Source organism: Mus musculus, chromosome 19 (genome assembly GCF_000001635.26).
Source record: "Mus musculus strain C57BL/6J chromosome 19, GRCm38.p6 C57BL/6J".
Taxonomy (NCBI): Eukaryota; Metazoa; Chordata; class Mammalia; order Rodentia; family Muridae; genus Mus; species Mus musculus.
This window is the reverse complement of record NC_000085.6, coordinates 4,510,472-4,529,648: the sequence shown is the minus strand read 5'-3', so window position 1 is coordinate 4,529,648 and position 19,177 is coordinate 4,510,472. Positions and strand designations below refer to the sequence as shown.

The 19,177-nt window shown below is 43.5% G+C and overlaps 1 protein-coding gene across 1 annotated transcript in view; it reads right to left on the bottom strand.

The window, feature by feature from the left end:
• Positions 1-19,177, bottom strand: part of Pcx (pyruvate carboxylase) — a 111,281-nt gene extending 92,104 nt beyond the window's left edge. Inside the window, exons 1-2 of the mRNA NM_001162946.1 lie at positions 19,068-19,177; positions 13,959-13,995 (exon numbers count right to left, since the gene is read on the bottom strand). Coding sequence (NP_001156418.1) covers positions 13,959-13,961 — 3 coding nt within the window. The 5' untranslated portion in view covers positions 13,962-13,995; positions 19,068-19,177. The remainder of the gene's footprint in view (positions 1-13,958; positions 13,996-19,067) is intronic.

Genomic DNA, 19,177 nt, shown 5'->3' with positions numbered 1-19,177 from the left:
ACACTAGAAAGAAAAAATTTGAAGTGCAAAGTTATATTTCTAGCATCCAGAAAAACACTCAGTACATTATTTTAATATAAACAAAATAGAGATATTATAGATTTTATTTTACAGCCTATTTTATATGAAAGTTTTATAGGTCTTGTTCTGTGGTAATAAAACTAGAGTGACTGTCTGATTAGCGTACAAGAGCTATTTTTAAAGGCCATAGCACATGATCCCAAACAGAATAACATATAGAACAACCACCTTCTGATAGACATTTTGGTGACTTCCTGATTTCTGTAACAACAGTCATTTGAATACCTTAACATACTTGTTTGATCCACTATACTTCAAGTTGTACTTCTCAAATTAGATTGCTGTCACTCAATGACAGTCACCCCTAGATATATGAGAAGGAATTCATTCCAAGTCCCATCTTAAATGTCAAAATCTGCAGATGTTCAAGTTCCTTATATAAAATGGCATATGTGCATGTAACCCCCACACATCCTCTTGTAACCTTCTTGTCTAGATTACTTATAATGCCTACAGCAACATCAATGCCATGAAAGCAGCTACCATACTCTATTGCTTAGAGAATAATACAAGGAAAAGAACTTGTCTGAATCTACAGATATGGGAGTCAAAATATGGAAGACTGTGGGGCAATGGACTATGCACAGTCTGGTCTCCAGTCAAGCTGAGGTAGAACCCCGGTGGTGGTAATTCCCACCTACATGGGACAGAAGGCGTTCCCTCATGTCTTCTGGAACCCTGGCTCCTGTCGAAATTACAGCCCCCACAGCCCCCACAAGAGAAGCATGTGGCTAGTAGTCACGTAGACAATGTCTCAAGCTTCTGCCGATCAGGCTAGACTCCTCCCAGTTACCTAGCAACCGCAAGATAACACAGCCCACTATAAGAGGGGCTGCTTGGCCCCTCCTCAATCTCTTAAGCTTTTACTTTCCCTACTCTCCCTCTTACTCTCTCCCTCTCTCTTACTCTCTAAGCTTTTACCTCTCTCTAAGCTTTCACCTTTCTTATTCTCTAGCTCTTTTCTCTCTTTCCCTTTCTTCCTCTCTCCACATGGCCATGGCTGGTCTCTCTCTTTTTTACCTTTTCTCTTTTCCCCTGCCTTTCTACAATAAAGCTCTAAAACCATAGACTGTCTCTGTTCATCAAGGCCCTCCTAATGAGCCGTGCCTAATCTCCCATCAGAAGGCCTTCCTACACTAAGGACTCTCACCTGCGTGGGAACCTCTCTTACTCTGCCTTCTTCCCATATCTCTGGGGCCGAGAGTGTTGCCCTGGGGTCCCTATTAACAGGGACTGCCTCTTGTCCACCCCTCAACCTCCCCACCCCCCGCCAAGTGGGGTCAGTGGCTTCACACAGCCAGATGCCCACCGGGGCTGAGTTGAAAGCGTCAGCAGTCCTTCCGAGTCCTCCAGTCCTCCAGTCCAGAGCACAGGAACTCTGGCCAGACACAGGCTCTCTCCCTCCCCACTTCCCCTACACCCAGCCCCACAGAAGACCAACTGTATTCTTACATGCTTTAAAAAAATTATTTGTTGTAATAGATAGTTAATCTCACATTGGGGTTTCTATCCTGCTTTTGATTATTCAGTTCCCAGAGAAAAGATACACAACTTTTTATATTGATAATAAGCCTTAATCAGCACTAAAGTTGGGCAGATAGATATAGCTACCTTCTAAGCTATAGAATCTACTTCCCCATCAATAACCCCAAATTATAACTTGTTATCTGGGCAGCTCTTAACTCCAAATGGCCAGCCCTCATGGCCATATTTTCATGACTCATCTAACCCATGGCATCTTCTCCTCTTCCCACATTCTTTCTCCTTCCTCTCTTCTTGTTGTCTCTCCTCAGACCCAAGCCCAGGAACCAAAAACCCCTGCCTATGTCCTGCCCAGCTATAAGTTGTTGGCATCTTTAGTTACAAAACAGGAATAACTTGGGGGGCAAGGTTACATAGTGTCACTGGGGTCTACATTAGGATTCTCTCATCACTGGGAGCAACTAGGCCTTGGGGGGCAATATTCTAGCATTACAATACATAACAAAAGACCAAACCTCAACATTTATTGGCATGAATGTGCATCTGCTTGTCTCTATATGCACTGTGTGTACAGTGCCTGAGGAGGCCAAAAGATAACATGAGACTCTGAAATTAGAGTTACAGGCAGTTGTGAACCAATACAGGCAAGTCTCTGCAAGAGTAGCAAATGCTTTTAACTATAGCACCATCTCTGGGGCTGCACACCCCCACCCCCACCCCCACCCCCTGCCACACACATATTTTGTTCTTGCTGTTGTCATTTTTGTTCTTATAAGACAGAGTCTCACTATATAGCTTTGTCTGGCCAGGAACTCATTACATAGAGCAAGCGAGTCTCAAACTCAGAGAAAGACCAATCTGCCTGCCTCTGCCCACCATGTGCTGGGATTAAAGACATGCACCACCAGGCCTGGTCCCTCCCCACACTCTCACTCATACACTTTATCACACTATCCCTATATTAATGAAAGGAAAACCATGGAATCATAGGTGCAGAGAGACTATATTTAAAATTCCTGCAGACATACAGTAAAATTGGCCCCAACATGATCTCGTTGTCCATGGAGATACATTTCAAGATGTCCAGGGCACGATTGAAACTTCTAGTAATACTGAACCCTTATATGAACTGTTTTTCCCATATGCAGTTACCTATAATAAAGTTTAATTCATAGGTTAAGCATTATAAAAAGTTAAAAGTAATAATTAGTAAAATTAGAACAATGCACTGCTATGAAAATAATATAAAGCTATAATAATTTACACTGTGCTCTGCAGTGACAATTTTGGAATTTTGGTTTCTTTAAAAAACACAGTAATATAATAAGAATATGTTTTTGTTTTAATCCCAGGTGTGGGACATGGGGCTGCCTCAGATTGTCCACAGTAACTGACTATGATTTGTCTCTTGCTCTGGCAGAGGCCTGATTTTGCCAGCTGCAGATACTTTCTGCAGTTGTGTGACTTTGGAATTCTGGAGTCTTTCAGAGGGTATATAAATGCTAGAGCCCTGAAGGGTGTGGCAGGTTGTTGGCTGTTTTTGATTGTTGTTGGTCTCAGTTTGTTAAGTAGTCATGAGCAAAGAAGATACAAGAATAAGAACAAATTAGATATCCTGACAGTGAAGATCAAACTTGCCCCAAAGAACTCAATCACCAGGAAGTAACCTAGTGATAACATCAGCCCCTTTCCAAGCCCTAACTTTATTCAGAGAGCTCTTTCCTTCTTCTTTGTGTTTTCTTCTCTCCTATCTAGTGTTAGAGGGTTGAAAAGGGTGGAAGAAAAGGGGTTGGAGAAGGATGGAAGAAAGATGAACCCACAAAGTAGCCAAAGATCAGGCTACAAGTGGCACTCAGATATTGGGCTAGGCAGAATGGGAAATTTGGTTTCATAGAGGAAATGGCAGGGGATGAAGGAATGGCGTTTGACCCCCAAGAAGCCAACAAAATATTTATTGTGGCTGTTACTGCTAGGATATCTCCCCGTGGCTCTGCTCCCAGAGGGAATTTTCTGGGTTCTTCTTCTTCCTCCTCCTACTCTCTTCCTCCTCCTCTTCCTATATTGTTTCAAAAAAAGTTTGGGAGAATGGCTGTGCAACTGAAAACCGTGTGGGTGGAGGTGGAAGCTTTTGGGAAGCAAAGAGCACTGCAAAAAAGAGAGAACAAAAAGGTTCAGTCCCAGTAACTGAGCAAGAAAGCAAATTTCTCACAGGAGGAAAGAGGGAAAGAAACTGTGCTAAAGGAAGGTCTGGTCAAAGAAAAGCTGAAAAGGCAGGAGGACAGGCTGATGACAGTCCATTTTGAAAGAAAGGGCTAATTTCAAATCAACTGTGCTGCCAGAGTGGGAGGAGGGGCAAAGAGTAAAGAGATGAGCACCATCAGCTTTCCCAGTAGTCATACAGTATATGCCTGCTAATGGTGTAAGAAAAAGGTTATGACGAGATAGGATGGCATCCTATAGAAATGACAGATCTAAAGTGTTTTAAACAGGCTGTGGTCTCATATGGGAAGCACAAGCCTTATGTGAAACAAATTCTAAATAACTGGGCTACTCAAAATAGAATTATTCCCCAAGACTGGAAGGGATTGGTGACAGCTATACTAGAGGCTGGCCCACAGTTGAAGTGGTTAACATGGTGGATAGAAGAAGCCTCGAATATTGAGCAAGGGGAATGAATATAGTCAAAACCCAGTTAGTTGCTAGGCAAAGAACAGAACTGATTTGATGATGCTACTATAGAACAATGTCACTTAGTGGCTTTAAGAGCTCAGGACAAAGTTGAGGAACCCATAAAGGTTCGCCTCATTTACAAAGATTATATAAAAGGCTCTGGAAAAGCCTTCACTGACTTCTTACAGAGATTAGTCTCAACTGCGAACAAAGCTGTATCAGACCTTGAAACAAGGCAAATTCTGATTGAGACCTTGGCATTTGAAAATTTGGACACTGAACATAAAAAAAAAATACTAGACCATTAAAGGTGCAGGCGTTGCCTATAGACAAGTGGATAAGGGATATGACTGATATCAGTTCTAACATGTACCATGCATCAAGCTAAAGCTAGAGATCTCCAATATCAAAACACCCAGTGCTTCAATTGCGGGAAATACAGTCATTTGCAAAGATACTGCAACTAAGCTACTGAAGGTCTAGATCTCAAAATGCCCAGTGTGTTAACTTCAAGAAATATGGTAAACAAGGAGTCTCTGAGGACAATGATTTTCCTAAATATAAACCAGAAAGAAGGCCTAGGCTTCCAGGGGTTTTAGGCAATGTGGCAAGAGTTGCCACTGAACCAATGAGTTCAAGAGAGAGATCCAAGGCAATTTCTTACCATCAGAAAACAGCCTTCGCAACAAAAAGTATAAACTGTTTGCCTCTTGTCAGTCAAGAAGTGAATTAAGCTGGGCGTGGTGGCGCACACCATTAATCCCAGCACTTGGGAGGCAGAGGCAGGTGGATTTCTGAGTTCGAGGCCAGCCTGGTCTACAGAGTGAGTTCCAGGACAGCCAGGGCTACACAGAGAAACCCTGTCTCAAAAAACCAGAAAAAAAAAAAAGAAAAGAAAAAAAAAAAAGAAGTGAATTAAATCAGGCAATCTACTATATGGATGTGTTAACATCAGAATGAAAGCCTGCAAAAGTTTTGTGTTGGGGACACAAGTTTATATTTCTATAGGAAATAAAGAGCTATCATCAAAAGTAATAAAGATTAGAACTGAGCAAGAGAGATCACCTGAAAGCCTTGGCCAATGACCCAGAAAGCATTTATTTCATTGAAAATGTCTCTGTTTATAATTTTTCATTATACTCAGCACAATTAAAGGCTTAAAACAGAAGTGGGGGACCTGTAGTGACAATTTTAGAATTTTGTCTCCTTTAAAAAACACAGAACTATTCTAAGACTATGTTTTGGTTTTAATCCCAGGTGTGGGATGTGGGGCTCCCTCATATGCTCTGTCCACAGTAGCTGACTATGATTTCCTCATGCTCTGGTCGTGGTATGATTTTGCCAGCTTTAAACAGTTTCTGCAATTGTGTGACTTTTGGAATTCTGGGGACATTTCAGAGGGTATATAAATGCCAGGGTCCTAAGAGGCATGGTGGGTCATTGGTTATTGGTTGCTCTTGTTTGAAGTTTGTTAAACAGTCATAGGTAAAGAAGAAAAAGAAAAAGAAAAAATTAGATATCCTGACAGGGAAGATCAAACTTGCCCCAAGAAACTTGAAGCCCCTAATCAGCAGAGAGTAGTCTAGTGACATTGTAGTCCCCTTTCTGACCCTTGACTTTATTCAAGAGCTCCTTCCTTTCCCCTCTATCCTTTTGTCTCTCCTATCTAGTGTTAGGGGGTTGAAAGGGTGGAGACAGGTGGGAAAAAAGGAGAACCCAGGAAGCCCACAAAGTAACAAAAGACTGGCTACAGTACTCAACTTTTTTGGCTCATTGGTTTCACAGGTCTTGTTTTTGGTTTGCTTTTTATGAATAAGGGTAATTTACATGTATTTGTGTATGTGTGTGTGTGCCAGCGCACACACACCCGTGCATGCAACCATGTACATAGAGTGTCCTCAGAGCCATAAGAGGACTTTAGATCCTCAGGAACTGGAGTTACAGACATTCTTAGCAACCACATGCCTCTCAAGAGCTTGGATTAAAGTGTAAACTATCACACCTGGCTTGTTCTAACTTTTCTTGTGCTGATGTGAGATCACACAACATCTACATGATGAGATGAAGACAGACAGACAGCATAGCATGGTGGCATAATGTAAGGCTTCTACACAAGGACAGATGACTTGCTCAAACCCTACTACACTCCAGCACAGTTGATTGACAATCAAGATGGCCATGAAGCAGCTGACAGCTGGGCTTCCTAAATAGTATGGATTTATTGAGCAAAGGGGTAATTTGTATCCTAGGAAGTAAGGAGCAGGGCACCCAAGAGATTTTATCAGGCTACTTTTAACAGTGAGTAATTTGCAACATAAATTGTTTGTAGAATTTTACACTTTATGTTTTTTGGAAACAGGTTAGCCACAGATAACTGAAAACACTCAAAAACAAAATGTTGGATAGCAAAAAAAAAAAACAAAAAAACCAACAACAAAAAAAAACCATAAAACTCTTACAAAGAAACCAGGCTAAATGTCACTTGACAATGACTTTTTGTTGTTGTTGGGTTTTTTTTTTTTTTTTTTTAAAGATTTATTTATTTATTTATTATATGTAAGTACACTGTAGCTGTCCTCAGACACTCCAGAAGAGAGAATCAGATCTTATTACGGATGGTTGTGAGCCACCATGTGGTTGCTGGGATTTGAACTCTTGACCTTCGGAAGAGCAGTCGGGTGCTCTTACCCACTGAGCCATCTCACCAGCCCATGTTGTTGGGTTTTTTTTGTTGTTGTTTTGTTTTGTTTTTTCCGAGACAGGGTTTCTCTATGTAGCCCTGGCTGTCCTGGAACTCACTCTGTAGACTAGGCTGGCCTCGAACTCAGAAATCTGCCTGCCTCTGCCTCCCAAGTGCTGGGATTAAAGGTGTGCGCCACCACTGCCCGACAATGATTTTTTTAAGGTTTATTTTTTTATGTTATGAATGTTTTGAAGCCGGGCATGGTGACGCACGCCTTTAATCCCAGCACTTGGGAGGCAGAGGCAGGTGAATCTCTGAGTTCGAGGCCAGCCTGGTCTACAGAGCGAGTTCCAGGACAGCCAGGACTACACAGAGAAACCCTGTCTCGAAAAACCAAAAAAAAAAAGAATGTCTTGCCTGCGTGTGTGTATGTGTATGTATGCCTAGTGCCCAAGTCAGGAAGTTGGAAGCTCCTCAGGCATCAGGAATGTAAGTGGTACATAGACAAATATAGGCAGGCAAAATACCCATACATAAATATTTCTTTAAAAATATTCACAACAGTGATGGTGGGGGGAATCCTGCTGAGAAAGAATCTATAATGTTATCATGCCAATTTCTCTCCAACTTAAAGGACTTTCTCTTGAGAACTCAGTAGATCTTCATACTTATCCACATGAGGTCACATAAGCACCAGACATTGAGAGAGATACTACTGCAGAAATAATTCTCAGGAGGTTTACTCTCTACCCCCACAAATTTCCTGGGACCAACCGAAGAACCAAGACAAGAATCCCACATCTATTCACCATCTGAGATCCAGTCTCTAATGAGATTTGATGGCAATGGTCCCTCAGAAAGTCTGGTAACTCTCCACTGGGAGGTCAGGGAGAGGCCAGGTGATCTATCAGAGGAAGGACTGCAGGCAACACCAATTTCAGTTGTAGCACTTCTCGGTAACTAAGCCTGACTGAGCAAAAAGTAATTCTTACATTCCACACTCTCTTTCTTTTTGAAAAAAAAAAAGTGTGAAATAGTGAGTGGAATACCAGGCCTAGACTTGGAAGACAGAGACCCAAATTCTAACCCTGCTGAGTCACTGACATGAATTTTGCAACTGGTCATGGGTCAAACAAAATCTTAACAGCTACACAGGACCGAAGTTCTACTTACTTTTTATTCAAGTTCTACCTATGTTGTAGGAAAGAAAGCTGTAAGTATATAAATCAAATCCAGTTTATGGTTTCAGCATCTGGTAGAGAAGTGGAGATACAGGAGAGGAAATTAAGCAATGGTGTTTAAGCAGGGCCCAATGATAGTGAATCACAGATTTGCTTCATAGCTATGTTCAAAAGCTAAGACCTAATTTCATCTGGGCCAAGGGTCCCTAAATCATAGGGAAAATATCCAGTTTCAGGGGAAATACCAAAAGTTTCTTAAGAAAGTAACATGAGTCTCATAATTGTTTCCTTATTCAGGAGCTTCTGAATTCCAGAAAGATGTAGAATTAAGTGCATATGTGCAGAGTTAAAGCCATAGTATTACTAATTTTGGGTTAGAAATCTTGCTAGGCAGTGGTGACACATGCCTTTAGTCCCAGCACTCAGAAAAAAAAGGCAGGTGGATCTCTAAGTTCAAGGCCAGCCTCATCTACAGAGCAAGTTCCAGGACAGCTGGGGCTACACAGAGAAACCCTGTTTCGAAAAAAACAAAAAATAAAATAATAAAACAGAAAAGAAAGAAAGAAGTCTGCTGTGCCGAGCTTGGGATGTGCCCCAGGAGCAGAGCCCACGCCTAGCATGCACACGGCCCTGGAGCCCATCCCTAGCGGCTCCCACTTCTGTGCATTTGCTGGTACTTTATATGCTTTAAGGAATTTTGGATAGACATGGTGGAACATGCTTATAATTCTAGCACTTGGGAGGCAAAGGCAGGAGAATTACAAGTTCAAAGCCAGCCTGGGATACATAGCCTGGGCTATATAGTGAGACACTGTCTTAAACAGAAAAAGACTACCCCATAGCAGGAAAACATTAAAAAAAAAAAAAAATCCACATCATGATAGTCACTAGGGAAATCTAAGTTGAAACCACAATGAAATGCCATAGTATACATTTTAAATGTGAAATTCTTTAATTGAAAAGGTTGATGATTTCTAATGCTGGAGAAGGTGGAATGTGACTAGAATTCTCTATTACTGATAGAAATATAAAACAGAATAACCACTTTGGAAGGGTTTAACATGTAATCTAATCACTCCACTCCTGGGCAAAGGAAAAATATCCATTAAAACAAACAAACAAACCTGCCTTGAACACAGGCAGGGCACTCACGCACGCAGGCGCACACACACAAACTAGTAGAACTTCAATCTTTAGATCTGGAGGCATCACCATCAGAGCACTTGCCAGATCAGACTCATACACCACTGATCACAGCAGCTTTATCTGTAGCTGACAAAAGCTGGAGCTGACTGAGAAGACCAACATCACGCACAGGGATGAATCATGTGATGTCCATGTAATACAATAGTTCCTCAGCAGTAAGAATAAATGAATTCTTGATACATAGATGTGTTTTAAAATGATTATACTGAGTAAAAGAAGGCAGACAAAGTAGATGTGACCTTAAACCAGCCTACCTATGGAAAGTTCCAGAAAGATGCAAACCAATCTCCATGAACAGAAAGAAGTTTATGGCTACTTGAGAGTGGAGGAGACAGAGAGATATTCCAATCAAGCTAGCTTGGTTAAAAGCATTGTTCTTTTAACCAAGGGAGAAAGAAGAAAGCAATCACAAGTGGGAAGGAAGGGAGAGACCTAGGAGGGAAAATGGACGGAGTGGAGGAGGGGGGGGGAGGGAGGAGAGGGGAACCTGATCTGGTATTGGGTGAGGGAAAGGAACTGAAGCCCCGAGGGCCAGCAGAAAGAATGGAAACAAGCAACCTCAGGAAATAGAAGGCTGGGGGGGGGGGATCCCCCAGAATGCACCAGAGACCTGGGAGGTGAGAGACTCCCAGGACTCAAAGGGAGGGACCTTAGATGAAATGCCCTAAAGTAGGGAGAAGGAATTTATAGAGCTGACCTCCAGCAGGAAGACAGGACATCAAGTGAGGGATGGGTTTGCCATCTTACAGTCACATTTCTGACCCATAATTGTTCCTGTCTGAAAGAATTACAGGGATTGAAATGGAGAGGAGCCTGAGGAAAAGAAGGTCCAGCGACAGGCCAAAGTGGGATCCAGCTCACAGGGAGATCCCAAGGCCTGACACTATCACTGAGGCTATAGAGCGCTCATGAAATGGGACCTAGCATGACTGCCCTCCAAAAGACCCAACAAGCAGCTGAAAGAGTCAGATGCAGATATTTATACCCAACCAATGGTCAGAAGCAGCTGACCTCTGATGTTGAATTAGGGAAGGCTGATGGAAGCTGAGGAGAAGGGCGATTCTGTAGGAGGACCAGCAGTCTCAATTAATCTGGACCCCTGAGATCTCTCAAACACTGGATCACCAAACAGACAGCATACACCAGCCCTTATGAGGCCACCAATACACTCATACAGTAGAGGACTGCCAGGTCTGTGTTCATTCAGAGATGATGCACCTAATGCTCAAGAGACTGGAGGCTCAGGGAGTTTAAGAGGTCAGGTGGGGTGGAGGGTGGGGCATCCATGTGGAGACGGGTGGGTTGCGCAGGAGGTGTGGGATGTGGAGCAGTCGGAGGGTGGATTGGAGAGGGGGATGGAATATGGAGTGTAAAAAATAAATTAAAAATAAAATAAAAAAAAAATTTTAAAAAGCATTGCTCTTCTAAAAGACCCAAGTTCAGTTCCCAGCACCATGTCAGGTGGCTCACAGCTACCAGCTCTAGCTCCAATGTGATCTGACTCCTCTGGCCTCCTTGTATACCTGCACAGACACACAGACAGACACAGTCTCTCTCTCTCACATAGACTCACATAGACACATACACACACATTAAAATAAAATAAATCTTAAACCAAGATAGGGCTAACCATAGTACTTCATGCCTGTAATTCCAAAACTAAGGCAGGATTACTGCAAGTCAAAGCTAGCTTGTGCTAGAGTAAAATACTGTCTCAAAAAACCCTAAAAATTAAAAGATAAATAAATAAAACATAACAGGAATGTTTAAGGCAATTTAAGAGTTGGCTTAATTTATTAAATTTATAAGAGTAATTAAAATATTAAGGGATTTTTAATCAGGCAATTGGAAAAAAATAATTAAGAGAAGGTAACTATAATTTATAAATTCAATTTAAAACTTTCAAATAGGTTTAATGAATTATTCAAGGGAGACTAACATTAATCAAAAGGCCTTTCAAAGTGATTGTTAAATCTTTCTAAAATCTAAAATGGAAAATTTCAGTGTTTACACTTAGAGAGTTAAACTTAAAAATCCTTAAAAGAACTAGATGTTTTAATTTTCAATTTTAATAATTCAAAACTCACACTTTTCAGTTTGGCATAGTGGTGCCTGCCTTTTTAATCCCAGTACTCAGAAGATAGAGGCAGGCAGATCTCTGTGAGTTTGAGGCCAACAAGGACTACACAGCAAAATCATGTCTCAAAAAACAAAAAACAAACAAAAAAACCTTCAACCAAAATCACTATGAATGATCTGGCATTTCTCAAAGCTCCATTGGTCAGGCCAAGGTGTGGCACCCAACCTCACCCAAACATGCTACTCACCCTTCATGGAAACATACCAGTCACTGAGGCTTCCAAAATCTCAGGTCTCTTATGCATGAAAGGAATATCGCTCAAAAGTAAATACTACATTTACTTTAATGATTTATTATTAATAAATTTCTTATCGACTGATAGCATGTCAGTGGGGAAAACACTCAGAAATGTAAAGCAAGTGCAGATATAGGTGACAGGCTTATAGTCTTACAGTTAACTGTGACAGACCGTGGACTGACTACTGACAGACAGGAGAAAGGAGACTTAAGCATGACTCAGCACAGCTAGCTCATGGAATTTCCCCTGCAACCTCAGCTTGGGATGTCATGTTGCATGTGGGTCAGAAGAGGAGCTGCCACAGGAGTCTGGCCTAGCCCACACTCACATAGCTAGAGCAAGGTATTTCCAGCAGCATTGGCATATCCCAGGCTGGGCTGGAGTCCAGATTACAAATTAAGACCAGAAGTAACATACAAGCTGCAGACTGAGGTGGGTTGGGAAACCAAGGTTCTGTCTTCTGGTGGGACACTTAGTAACAACAGCAGACACTCACTTCCCTCTGAGATCCCCAGGAAAAAGGTACAGATCAGAAAGGATCCAGCTAAGATGACAGAGTCTTGGTTACTGTAAGGAAGAAAAGCTCTGGGGAAATAGCAGGGCTCTGGGAACTGATGCGCAGAACAAGCTTTGACAAAGCAAATGACCTGGGAGTGGTCCCTTCTCGGCAACTAACTTTCTCTTCTAACTGATAGATTTGTCATCTGTAAAAGATGACAGCCTTAAAAAGCAACAGCATCAGCATCCTGGATTCTGCTCATGAACCTTCTGTGGGCTTTATCTTCTTCCGTACCTTGGCCCTATACTAATAATTAGTACACAGAGCCAGAAAACATAAGTGAATGGTGGATAGGCCATCAGCTTTTTCGCCATGGACTTTGTAAGGAGAATGTGTGGTAGAGTTAAAGACACCTACTACTGACCTAAGACAAGAAAGACAAGAGGAATGTGGAAGATCTCAAAAGTAACCAACTCTAGACTGGAGAAATGGGTCAGCAGCTAAGAGCACTGGATGCTCTTCCAGAGGACTCACGTTTGGTTCCCAATACCCACACACAACCATCTGTAACTAGTTCCAGAAAGCACCTTCACCTTCTTCTGGACTCCTCAGGTACTGTAATGCATGTGGTGCATAGGCAAAACACCCATACACATAAAAGACCTTGACAGAGAGAGAGAGAGAGAGAGAGAGAGAGAGAGAGAGAGAGAGAGAGAGAGAGAACAGGAACTCATGGGTCAAGAAGAGCATCCTGAGAAAATTCTTTGCACAATTAGTTAAAAAAAAAAAAAAAAAAACAACAAGAAAAATCCCTGTACAAAGAAATCTCTACCCCACAATAAACATGTGCTCTGGAGAAACAACAACAAAGTCCCCAGGGTCCCTAGCTGTGAAGCAGGGAGAGCAGCTCAGAGAGAGGGAAAGAGTATCTCTTCTTACAAACTGGAGAGAGACTGGACTGGAGAGAGATGTTGGCCCAAACCATTGCATTAGAACTCAGACTGAGCAGACACACACGGATCTCCCAGTGACCTGCAACCCAGAGAAGCCCCAAGGGAGAAGTGTTTAAGAGTGGCAGGTTTACTGGGCATGGTGGTACATGCCTTTACTCAGGAGGCAGAAATAGGAGACATTCTGTGTTCAAGGCTAGCCTGGTCTACAGAGCGGGTTCCAGGTCAGCCTGGACCACATGAAGAAACGGTCTCAAAAACAAAAGTGGCAAGTTTTAGAGGACAGTGCTGCTGAATGCTCTGTAGGCAGGAAAAGGGACAATTCTTTTACTCCTTGTTCTCTGGCTGCCAGACATCAGAGAAATGCATCAAGTATTTTTTACAATTAGATGACACAATCTCCTTTCATGTCACAGCTGACCATCTCCAGGCTGTCAGCAGCCAGTGCTCTTAACAGCCGAGTGCCACTGCCAAATGCCTGTCTCTGAACTTGGGGTCTTCTCAAAGGCTGCACAGAAGGGATGCTTCCTGTAGGTCAGCACCACTATCCCCTGCCCAGCTTCCCAAGACACACCCTCCCAGAAAAAGGGCCTCCTGCTGCAGCTGGCCAGCTGCCAACTGGAGCTTACAAAGAACCAGATGTCACCTTCCTGTGAAAACCCAGAAAAATGCAGAGATCAAGATGAAGTGGAGATTTTCCAAAAGCTAAGCCTGTGCCTTTTTGTACTGACTGAACTTAAAAGATGGCATGCGCACATTAGGACTACAGTATCTTAAGAAACTCCCATGTGACCCATTGACAGGCCTGGGCTCAGGCTCAGAACTCACCATTAGTGTTGTCAGCTCTCCAGAAGGTAGATGTTAGCTAAAGTAAAAGAGAAAAAAAAAAAGGTTGTTATCCTCATTTCTCCAGACACTCCCCAGAGAACCCAGGAATGTCAGAAACACCGGGAGTGTACAGAACTGCTTGTTCTATAAGGGTCATAATGCCCCTGCTGCCTGCACCCCACATCTTACTGCTCTGCCACCCAGTCATCTATAAAATGTGGGGCAATAGCAATAACTGAGAAGAAAGACAGAGGGTTAGAATCTGTGATCTTTCTGCCTCAAACTCCAGAAGTAGCTAGAGTTACACATAAGCCTGTATAGGGGTAGAAGAATCACAAATTCAAAACCTATGTCTCCAAATAAAAGGTAAAAGGGGACTAGAAACAGGGATCAACAGTAAAAAAAAAAAAAGTATTTGTTCTTGCAGAGGGTCCAGGTACAGTTCTCACAAGCACATGACCACTCAAAACCTTCTGTAATTCTAGTTCCAGGGGATATGATACCTGGGCTGCATGAACACTACATACATACATACATTCACACATGCAGTTAAAACACCCATACACATAAAATAAAGGTATGTATATAAACAAGACTGGGATATAGCTCAGTGATACAGCAGTTGACTAGTATCCATGGGACGCTAGGCTCAATCAGTCCCCAGCACTAAAAGAGGAAACAGGCATGCTCTCATGAGGGCCAACATGCAATAACCATTTAAGTAAAACGCCCGACTGGAACCACTATGAAAGAACAAAACTCACAAGGCTGTCTCCTCCAAAGTGCTTTTTCTTCCCTCCCTCCTCCCTCCAGCTCCAGATGTACTTTCTCTAGGCAGCAGCACCTACTCTTCAAGAGCTACCTGCACTCCTGATTCTCAGATGCTGGCCTATCTCACTGTGCAACTTGACACTAATGAAGTACAGGCCTACGTGACCTGCCATGCATCTTCTCTTCACACCCCCCCCCTCTTATCCTCTCTTGCTGAGGCCCCTCCTTGCCATATTTAAGAGGACACCTCAATATTTAAGGACCCCCACCCCAGGAACACACAAGGAGTATATAGCTACTTTGGATACTCTGTAGGCTACTTCTTTTCTAAAGACCACTTGTGAGCTACTCAGGCCACTGATCAAAAAAAAAAAAAAAAAAACACACACACAGCAAAGTGGGAGACAGACCAGCAAGCTCACTTGTCTACAGAAAGCCAGTTGTCATAATAGATTATGTCAAAATGAAACAGAATGTTTAGGACATTTACTTCAATAAAACATTTACTGAGTACTGCTTTACATAGAGATCTATGCCAAAAGGCACTGCCAAAAAGCGCCAATAAACTGTTACAAACCAACTTTAGAAGACAAATACGGGATAAAACATGAGAAGCAGCTAGCAGGACCTGAACCCAGGGCTAATTCCAGCCATGCCATTTCTACTTGTATGACTTTGAATGAGTTGTCTCACCTCTTTGTACGCAAAGTCCCTATCACAGAGTGGCAGTACACACATACACACCAACACAGACGTGAACACACAAATACACACATGTTGGCTTTTATAATTAATAACATCATCATCATATTAAAATAGAGAGCCATAGCCAACTGAATAGATTGGCAAGCTTAATACAGGAAAGCCACTAGTTTTGAAGAATAGTTCAAATTTTGACAGAACAAGAAGAAAGGCCCTGAAGAAAACAAGGTCACTAGAAATAAGCAGAGGACAGACACTAAAAAACAGCTTGATGAAAGTGAATAGTCTCAAAGGCAGATAAGAAGTGACCTTGAGTTCAAGAGGTCAAGGGTAAGACAACATTAAAGTCTTGTTTCGTTGAACAGTGTAAGAAGGAAACAGGGTTTCACTGTATAGTTGAGAATATTGGCCTCAGATTTTCAACCCTCCTGCCTCACCTCCTGAGTGCTGGGACTGCAAGCTCAGGCCATAATGTCCAGCCACTTGGGAAGCCAGCTGAGGCAAACTTCCCATTCAATAAGCAAATAGTTTATTCTCTTTGCCAATTTCCCATCTTTCACTTTCAGGTCCTCCTTCCTGGCAGGTAGCCACGGGCTCAGGTGAGGTCCCAGCAAATGAGCAGATGCAAGTTCTGCAGAGGATGCCTCTGGACAAGAAATCAGCCCCGAGGCACTTTCTCCACACAACTGCCTCTAACCCTCAGGAGCAGCCTGCACTTCAGTCTCAGACACTAGTTCTATCTCTCTACACAACTCAACACTAACGTAGCAGCAGCCAGGCACTTCCAGAGCACAAAAAGTAGGGGCTCATTCAAAAGAGGTAACATGCTAGCAGAGGCAACAAAAGAGAAGACCCACAAGAATTTTCTAGAAGTAGTGTGACCTGAATGAGGCATCTGGCTCAGACAGAAAAGTATTCCAGAAAGATGAGACTCCCTCCTAATGACCACGGCCATTGCCCCAGACTGACTTCTTTCTGTCTCCCCCAGCTTCTGCCCTACTAGCCTCACTGGTTTTCACCCTGAGCTTTTCAAATTTATCCAAACATTTATTAAGCACTATCTTGTTCCCATGACAGTGTTAGGGACACAAATGATGATAATGTGGAATTTGGGAGGACATGCACCCAGCACACAGCATTTGGGATAGTGCAAGAGAAAAGCAGGAGGGAACTGGGTGTGCACCTATACCAGAGCTTGTGAAGTAGAGGCAGAAGGATGAGAGCTGAAGGTCAGCCTCAGTTACATAAAAACTCTTCTTTAAAAAAATGGGCTGGAGAGATGGCTCAGCAGTTAAAAGAACTGACTGCTCTTCCAGAGATCCTGAGTTCAATTCCCAGCAGCCACATGGTGGCTCTCAACCATCTGATGCCCTGAGGACTACGACAGTGTACTCACATACATAAAAAATAGACAAAATTAAAAAAAAATCTCTGCATGGTGGCACATGTCTTTCTTCTTCTTCTTCTTCTTCTTCTTCTTCTTCTTCTTCTTCTTGGAAAAGCAATGTTTTTTTCTTTTTTTAATTCTTGGAGATTATAATTACATTTCTCCCATTTCCTCCCTCCAAACCTTTTCATATGCCCTTCCCAGACTTCTTCAAATTCAAGGCCTCTTTTTTCATATAGATAGATTAGATATAGGTAGATATTCCTAACTATAGCCTCCTCCATCCACATTATGTTGCTTGTATGTATGTTTCCAGGGATGATAGATATAGGTAGATATTCCTAACTATAGCCTCCTCCATCCACATTATGTTGCTTGTATGTACGTTTCCAGGGATGATCATTTAGCATTGAAAAACCAATTGGTGTGCTCTTCCCTGGGGACGACTCCTTCTCCCACTGCCAGCTTTCCTGAGCTACCTATAATTCTCTGTGCAGGGTTGGAGCCTTGTGGATCCCCCTATCCCCATTTAGTTTAGTATGTCCATTGGTGTCACTCTTGATCAAATCACATTTAGACACCCATGTTGGTGAGATTTTATAGGTACAGCTTCTAACATTAATTATAAGGAGACACAATCTTGTAGCAAACTCCCTGATCCTCTGGCTCTTAAAATCTTTCCATCCCCTCTTCTACAATGTTCCCAGAGCCTTAGGTGCAGGAGTGTTTTGTAGTATGTAGCCATTAGGGTTGGGTGTCAAGTGCCTTTAATCTTAGCACTCAGGAGACAGAGGCAAGTGGATCTGAGTTCGAGGCCAGCCTGGTCTACAGAGTGAGTTCTAGAACAGCCAGGGCTACACAGAGAAACCCTGTCTAGAAAAACAAAAATTAATAAAATAAATAAATAAAGACTTAGAGATGTAACTGTTGGCATGTGGTTGTAACCCCAGCACTTGAGAGAGACAGGCAGGGGGGACAGGGGGGGGATCATGAGCTCAAAGGCAGCCTGGGCTACACTGCAAGATCTTGTCTCCAAAAATGAAGAGTTTGAGAGTTAACAGTGAAGAATAGTCAAACAACAAGCTTTAGCTGTAAGCAGGTGGAAGGCTCAGCATGTCCACCCCCAACAGGAGCAGAGCATTTGCATCATATACAGGGAAAGGGTGACAAGCAGGAGGCTGGAGCCAGGATTGCTGGAGGCAGTGGGTGAGGGAGCAACGGGGAAGGCAAAGACTGGGGCTCTAGCTGTGATCTAGGGACTGAGTCTATCTAGCTGGCTCTTCGGACTTCAGTTTTCTCAGATGGAGATCGGGAGTAATTAGCCTGGATGACCCGTTTCATAAAATGAAGAGACCTTCAGATTTTTAAGAATTTCAAACCTGCCAGAGACCTAGAAATCTTATTTGATTCCAAAGCTTGTGACAGGAGAAAAGAGCCCTGCAAAGGTAAAGCAACTCCCTCAAAGTACACAGGGCAGTCACTCTGGGAGGAATCTGCACGCACAAGTCCTCAAAGCCAGGGCTTCGCGATTGCCCAGAAGGGCACTTCCCAAACGCACTTCAGACTTCGTATACGCTGTAGAAATAACGGGCAGTGTCCGGGCACAACTCCTGAGGGATTTTGGGCGGATGGATCACTGAATCTTGGGAGGCTCAGAATCCCTTCCACACCTGAACCAAAGTGGAACCCAGGGGCTCCTAGGAGCTTCCCCCTGAAGATGTGGTATAAACATCAAGAACAAGAAAAAGTCTCTCTCAACGCTCCCGGCATGGATTTCATATGCAGTATGATGGGGCTACTGTGAGCGCCCCATTCTGACAGACTGGAGTACGAGCCCTCACGGGAAGCTGGCGCGAAGCACTTTAGGGCTTGAAGCGTCAGTTTCTCTATCTCGAAAATGGGCCCGCAAGAGCAGGATTAAGGCCAATGTGGGCCGCCAGAGGGGTGGAACGAGTTGCCTGCGCCTGAAGGATGCTCCGGCAGCCAGGGGCTCCTGGGAGCCCAGAGCAAAGGAGGGGGGCGGGTCCGTGCCTCCCGGGTGCCCGAGGGGATTGGGGGGAGGGACTGTGCACGTCCTGTCGCGCCGCGTCGTGCAATGCCGGCAGCCGTCTCCCCGACACTCGCGGAACCCACGTCGCCTTGGCGCGCGCCACCCTTACATAAGCGTCCCCGGCGCCGGTGCCGGTGCACTTCCACCCGCAGCGACTTGCACCAGGAAGAGTAAGGTGCAGAGCGCCGCGGACACTCACCTCCGCCCTGCCGCCTCTAGCCGTGGCCGCCGCCTCTGACGGCCCCTGCCTCCACTGACAGGGAACAGCTGCGGTCTCCGCGCAACCAAACTTGCTGCAGCCCTGGCTCC